This window comes from Glandiceps talaboti, chromosome 4, assembly GCF_964340395.1.
Source record: "Glandiceps talaboti chromosome 4, keGlaTala1.1, whole genome shotgun sequence".
Classification (NCBI taxonomy): domain Eukaryota; kingdom Metazoa; phylum Hemichordata; class Enteropneusta; family Spengelidae; genus Glandiceps; species Glandiceps talaboti.
Window position 1 is genome coordinate 14355207 of NC_135552.1, and position 7912 is coordinate 14363118.

Genomic DNA, 7912 nt, shown 5'->3' on the forward strand with positions numbered 1-7912 from the left:
TAAGAATAGTGCCAATAGCATTGAAGGACAACAATGCGATATGAAAGTATTTTTAGATGATTAGATAAATGTGACATCACTTAGGGTCAATCTTAGAATGTTGCATCAGCTTGAGGAAGCAAATTTGTTTTTAATGGGAGGGGGATTTGGGCCATTTTGATTGCTGAACTTCTTTTTTTGACACATTGGTGCCTCAGCATTTGATCAGCGTTCATTGGTATTTGTACATGTGCCTTTACTAGGAGTACCAACCATGAAACAAGAAATCCCATTTGCAGTTTCTTATTTTCACCTACACACTACTCGTGTACTACTTACTACTTCTCTGTCACGTTTGCAAAAATTTGGCCATTGCATGTCAGAGATATGGCTACATGTATTATGAACTGATGTAAACACACAGACAAAAATGTGGAGAGATGAAGCCGCTGTAAACTAATAGCCACACCCCTCCTCTCACCTATAGGCAAAGCCTGAAGGAAGAGGGGCTGAAGAGATGACTTCCCACACCAGCTGCTGTTTGACAAATGCAGGCAGCAAAATTCAACAGGGTAGCAGAGAAAAAATTAATTTGGTGGCCCATTCAATTATAAGCTGTTGGCACGAACACTGAATACTTACATCAAACATAATCTGTTTTTCACTAGAGCTGAAAATATCTAAAAGATAAAAGAATAATGGTTGAAATTTATTTAAAGCATTAGCAAATATCAATACATGTACATAATTCAGTCTAAATTATTTTCTATAATTAAAATCCCAGCAAATGCCAAATACATGTACATCCAATCAAAATTATAGAGGGTGTGACTGAAATGTCAAGATATCTTCTATGATTAAAATGTCAGCAAATAACAACTACATGACATACATCCACAAATATTCACATGATATAGTCACCCATCCATTAACATTCATCCATCCATCCACTAGCATTCATTCATCTATCCATTAACATTCATCCATCCATCCATCCATCCACAAATATTCATATGATATAGTCATCCATCCCCCAACATTCATTCATTGATCCATCAACATCCATCCATCCATCAACTAACATCCATCCATCCATCCATCCATCCATCCACTAACATTCATTCATCCATCCATCCATCCATCCATCCATCCATCCACTAACATTCATTCATCCATCCACTAACATTCATATATCCATCCACTAATATTCATATATCCATCCACTAACATTCATTCATCCATTCATCCATCCATCCATCCATCCATCCACTAACATCCATCCATCCATCCACTAACATTCATATATCCATCCACTAATATTCATATATCCATCCACTAACATTCATTCATCCATTCATCCATCCATCCATCCACTAACATCCATCCATCCATCCATCCATCCATCCACTAACATCCATCCATCCATCCATCCATCCACTAATATTCATATGATATACATCCATCCATCCACTAACATTCATTCATCCATTCATCCATCCATCCATCCATCCATCCACTAACATCCATCCATCCATCCATCCATCCATCCACTAACATCCATCCATCCATCCATCCATCCATCCATCCACTAACATCCATCCATCCATCCATCCATCCATCCATCCATCCACTAACATCCATCCATCCATCCATCCACTAACATCCATCCATCCATCCATCCACTAACATCCATCCATCCATCCATCCATCCATCCACTACCATTCATTCATCCATCCACTAATATTCATATATCCATCCACTAACATTCATATATCCATCCATTAACATTCATCCATCCATCCATCCATCCATCCATTCACATTCATTTCAATTCAATTCAATTCAATAACTTTATTTATCCCAAATGGGCACAATTTGGTTGGCAGACATATTTCTTCCCTTCCTTTCATCCTTCCTTCAAAATAAATTGACCATCAGTACTAATATGTAGTGACACTAACCTGACTGAAGTATGCATGCAGTTGATGGCTACTAAAATTTCTCTCTGTTTGGTATGTCAAACTGTAAAAAGAAGATTGACAAACATTGAATGGGTGACAGGAATCAGATATCACTTTTCATGTAAAAAAGAAAACTGCAAGAAAACACAAGTTTCAGTTCATACTGTATCTCACAAAAAAACACTGAAATGATGATGGAAATTTACTAAACTTGCCTTAACCGTTCTAATGCTACGTCCTCAGGACTTTTATTTTGTGATGTAGGCCCTGGAATGGATAAATTCTGCATGGATTTACTGCTAACATCATTGTTATTAGACGTGTCAACTTCAACAGCAGGAACCTGAAATGGAAATGTAGATATCACTGTAAATTACATCATACTGTTTACATAATAAACTATATGTAATATTTGAGTCAAGACAATCAAAATTAGATAGATCACTGTGAATCAAACACAGTTAAAGGGGAACACCACTCATAATCATGACATTTTCACTGATGTTTAGGGGATCATGAATATTCATTGTTCAAACATTGCATACATATAAACATTTCTGCTGACTCCCATAAGGCAATGCGTTCCACAGCAAAGATTCTCAAATGGAGGCCAACGTCGACTTGATGTTTCTCTGAAATCACATTTAATGTAGATATTCCATTACACAACTCCCCAGATCCAAAGTTCATGAAATGCCTTGATTTCCTTGAGTGGCATTCCCCTTTAAAATTTCAACAGCCCAATCCCCTCCCCAAAGTTCTGCTTGGGATAGACTGCAAGGATGGTGCCTCATTTCCATAATATACATATTAATTTACATGATAATTTGCATAATGTTCAGCACATAGTATGCATCATGTCTTCACCATGAAATATACTGTACTCTGACATGTTTAAATACATACACATATGGACTTTGGGATCAGCCATTCTCTTCATGTGAAAGTATACCATTAGAATACTATCATTCAAAGATTACTAAAACTCAAAGATGGTTTACTACTTTTGAAGCATGGCAGAAACCTGCTAAGCATGCCAGCTTGAGTAGCAAGGATGGTGTTAGCACTGTGCCTTCTCTATATTAGGGAGAACATTGCACTCCACACCCCCACACCCCCCACACACACACACCTAAAAATCTTGTCAACACTGTTCCCCATCAATTTACCTATTTCCTTGACCTTAACACAAAACACTTTTATTCACATACCTGTTGTTTGGTTGCCGGAGTTTTTAATAATGCTAAAAGTCGTAATAAATTTTGATATTCCCTAGAAGAAAAATAACACAGAGAGCTACATTGTATCAAAACATAATAATTCTATTTTGAAATGCGAGTAAACACACACTTGAAGTCTCTACATTCTAAGAAGCCAAACACATTCTCAGTGAGGTTACTACTACATTCGGGAAGGGTCTATGATTTCACACATAAAAGTTTCTGCTGTTTTATCTAAAGAAGTCATTTACATAATTAATCACTTAAGTAAACAGCCTACATACTGTAAACCTGGAAATGTTCGCGTAAGATTTATTTTCTCTAATTTCGCTACAAAACAAAAACGCGAAAATAAGTAGTAGCGAAAATATATATTTCTGCATAATGCAATGTACCAGTATGGTTATTAGTGAAAATTAATCTTTGTGAACTACATGAAGACTGTAAAATCGCAAAATTTTCTAGTCGTGAAAATATGCAGGTTTACAGTATGTCAGGAATACAATCTTTAAATTTCATATAATTTTGGGACTCTACATATATATGTTGATGCATGTGTTATACATGTATATAAATCAAATGTATTTTGTTGACGTAGCTTTTTAATTTCAAAGTGTTATGCTTAAATTAATGAAAATTTACCAATTTTAGGTTGGTATGGATGACAACGGAACTTGAATTCTGCATTCAAACGCTGTGTGAAGAAACTACCAAAAGGTTTGCTTTTTGCCCTCACGGAAGGCAACAGCCTGCATAAGGTCTAAGACTAATGCAGTACTAAAATAACTGTTATCATTTAGTGTCATGTACATTTTTATCAGTTTGTCATATACAGTGTTTTACAGTATATACTAGTAGAGAGAGAGAGGGAGAGAGACAGAGAGAGACAGAGACACACAGAGACACACAGAGAGAGAGACAGAGAGCGAGAGAGCCATGACAGAGAGAGAGAGAGAGAGAGAGAGAGAGAGAGAGAGAGAGAGAGAGAGAGAGAGAGAGAGAGAGAACATAACATGACAGTGATCATTAGACGACTAATGTTAATGATCTCTGTTATGTGTTAAGCGTCAAACACAGTGTTATGGCCATCTATGTCTTGCTAGGTATTGTGTTCATCAGTCTTGTAGTTTGTAGATGATAGCAATGACTTACTCCTGGAAATTACATTCTGGTGGTTTATTTCCAGTCTCCATCTCAACAGTACGACGTCCAGATGTCACCGGATACTGCTGATGTACAACACTATCATCTCTTCATGTGGATACCCAAATGATTTCCATGGCAATATACGTGTAAGCTTTTGTGTCAAACACAAAGACTGAATTGGAAAAGAACAGAACAATATTACTAATAACTTGACTGAAATGAAAAAAAAAGTTACATGTACCTCAATCCTATTGTGTATTTATTGAAACTTTATGCATTTTATTGGACTGATAACCCAGAGACTTGGCTGTCTGACACTACAATGGACATACTGGCTTTTCAGACAATCCGGTGAACAACAGTTTCAAGTCGAACAGCCAATTCTCTGGGCTACAGGACTAACTTGGAGACTGTCTCAGATCGGTAAAAACATATAGACGTCAGCTCAGGAAGCAAGTGAAGATCCCCTTCCTGGGATCCTCTAGGGAAAAAAGTCTTGAATGTGATGTTGGGTTTGATGAATGACAAGTCAAAATTTCATTTTGCCCAAAGTTATTGACGTACTGACTAGTAGACCCCACAGTAAAACAAACAAAATAAATTCCTGTCAAAATATCCAGATATTGATGTTTATCAAAATGCATGTCTTGATACAATATATGTACCAGTATTTATGAACTGTAAATTTTTCATCCTTGGGGTGTTATCTATCATATTCCCATTTCATTATCCCATGTTGTTTGGGTTTGTGAGCATTCACTACAGTGCATTTGTTACACTCATAAATGTTGGTGGAGGGTCTATGTTACACTGTAAGATATGTTGTCTTGTTCAGCCGTATCAAACCGACTGTACTAATCTACCCAATTTCCCACATCAGCAACCAGACTGGGTTGCAGCCAATCAAATATCTTTATGTTCTAATAGGTGTCTAACTGACTGATGAGTGCTGGTTAATAGAGTGGCACGAATGTCTATATCTTACACACTATGCATTCATCATCAAAGCAGCAAAAAGCAGTGTACATTGTACTCCTTGTCACCAGTGAATTGTTTGTAAGTGCTTGCAAAAAAAAAATGTATGCTTAGATAACGATCTATTTACCATTATACAACCCTTGTACTAGTTGTCTAGAAATGCTGTTGATGGCATGTTGTCTTATCAGTAGTAGTCAACCGGCTTTGTAGGTGCCGAAAAGTCATGATCTCCTTATCACACTATCAAGCAGACATATATTGATATGAAATAACATTTGGTCTCTCTGATGTAAGTTCATGACATGTTCTTATCAGTTTGTTTATGTCTGTGAAAGCTAGTCATATTGCCATATACAATACATCTAACTTGCACAGACATAAACAAAGTGATAGATGCATCCCATGCATCTACAAAGGAGGCACATGCTACTGTTTTTGCATCAATGTAGGTCAGTTTGATACTGTGATAAGTAGAAGACTTTTCGGCACCTTCAAAGCATAGACCCTAGTCACCCTACACGAAATGTATAGGGTCTATGTTCAAAACCAATCTTAATTGTTTAACACAAATAAAATGACATTGTGATCAGCAACATTTCTAGACAACTAGTGCAAAGGTAGTTAATGATGTTACTACATGTATCATGCATTATACCATGGAAGTGTTATACTTCCATGATTATACCATGCATGAGCCAGGTTCAACAAAAATATGAAATATATAATCTGGGTGTTGTACATCATGACAAAGCGCATCCATGTCATGACAATGTGTGTCTATGTCATTTGTTCTGCTGTGTTCAAAATATGAGTCAAATGCTTAAAATTTCCATTACTTTCCTGATTTTAAAAAAAAAATATTACTGGAAATGGTATAATTATGTTATTCTCCAATATTTTTCTTTGTTCAGCCGGAAAATACTCATAACCAATGGGTTGTCACTACAAGTCTAGTGACTCAGTGCGACATGGGCACTTTTAAGTCACTCATATTTTTCCTTGGCTGAATGAAGAAATATATTGGGGAATAATATCTAATTGTTACACAGGAATGACTTTCCACTAAGGGTTATTTTCCTCTGGATATGGCACGTTCTTTTCAGTTGATGTCAAACAACTCTACTTCTACTATAGACACTGTCTAGGCTTCAACATAGTGCATGTAATGTGACAGGAATGGTGTGCAAACGAAATAAATTTCATACACCTGGTTCGAAATTATCACACAATGATTGATTTTGACACATGACTACAAATTATGACACAACAGATTTATGGAGGTTCGGTGAGAACAAAGTGGAATATTCATGCAAGTTGAAGTATTGTTTATATTTACCATGCATGGATGTACTCGTGAAATTATCATCCATGCATTTATGCAGCAAATGTAAGACATGTCAGACTCAGTGCCAACATACACAGTGAAGAAAATTTTCTTTTCCACTGTCTATGGTGTCAACAAGCATTTGGCAATCAGCTGGGGGAACAATACAAACAAGTAGTTGCAAACCGAGCATACAGAATTCGAGAATATTCTGTCAGCACGCAGGAATATGTGAAGAAGATTGGCTACGCCTGCACAAGTTGGAGAGAGGCGATACCATTGTCTACATTATCCACAGCTCTCAAATATAGGGACCGTAGACTGGCTAAACGCAGTAAAACGCGAATACCGGAAGCGAGGTTTTACATACACATATTTACAAATGTACTTGTAGCTATGCATGTATCACCATGTCACGAACTCGATCAATTATTCCTGAGAATGTAATATAATCAGAGTCAAAACGGAAACATCTCAACTGTTCTGACATCTGAAAATCTTCATCAAATTGATAAACAGAGACGACAACAGAGGAATCATGCACTGTTTATTTCTGATCGTGAGAAAGTTCAACTTCAAGATGGCGTCCTGAGCAACCGAATACTACCGCTTACTACTTACCGTTATGAAATATTGAGACGTAAAACTACCAGCAGCAATGTCATACAAGTTACTGTTTTGTTTCGTGTAGAACTTACGCATGCGGGTTTATTTTGCGATTTTCCTTGGAAACTTCAACGTCGATAATTCACCGTAAAATCCAACACAAGCTCTGCGGCAGATGAACAGTTTACGTTTTCAAGGACCCCGTGACGTCATCAAATATATGCAAATTTATGGAGGGGGGGCAACATGGAGCGCGTTCAAAATAAAAACGAAATAGTTAGCTAACATTTCCTGCAAACAGCCTGGGTTGTGTAAAGCTACGTCGACGGCACACATTGGGCATGACTCCCGGGCATGACTCACCCACTGACAAAGTGGCTACTACATGTAATATATCCGGGTCTGTGACAACAGAGATTTTTTTCACATTTAACAGCACTTGTGAGCTAAATGGTGAACCATTTGGGGCTAGAGGATTTGGCCCCAACAACATTTTTTTTTCAACCACCATGACAGCAAAAACATTTTTTTGAGAGCAACTAGGCAGCAATTTTTTTTGGCCAAGTAGGGGTACAGCAATTTTTTAAAAATATATTCTTTAAAATTCGATTTTTCGCCACGTCTTGTCTCATCGCGTCGTGTAACTTTTTATTTTTGAAAATGAATTTCCTCATAACAAGAGACACACATGATGAAT

At 37.0% G+C, this 7912-nt stretch overlaps 1 protein-coding gene across 1 annotated transcript in view; it reads right to left on the reverse strand.

Moving 5' to 3' along the window:
• Nucleotides 1–7391, reverse strand: part of LOC144433791 (serine/threonine-protein kinase Nek10-like) — a 36264-nt gene extending 28873 nt beyond the window's left edge. Inside the window, exons 1-6 of the mRNA XM_078122154.1 lie at nucleotides 7231–7391; nucleotides 4314–4479; nucleotides 3153–3213; nucleotides 2157–2284; nucleotides 1942–2002; nucleotides 622–659 (exon numbers count right to left, since the gene is read on the reverse strand). Of these exons, the coding sequence (XP_077978280.1) occupies nucleotides 622–659; nucleotides 1942–2002; nucleotides 2157–2284; nucleotides 3153–3213; nucleotides 4314–4354 (329 nt within the window). The 5' untranslated portion in view covers nucleotides 4355–4479; nucleotides 7231–7391. The remainder of the gene's footprint in view (nucleotides 1–621; nucleotides 660–1941; nucleotides 2003–2156; nucleotides 2285–3152; nucleotides 3214–4313; nucleotides 4480–7230) is intronic.
• Between the last annotated feature and the right edge of the window lie 521 nt (nucleotides 7392–7912).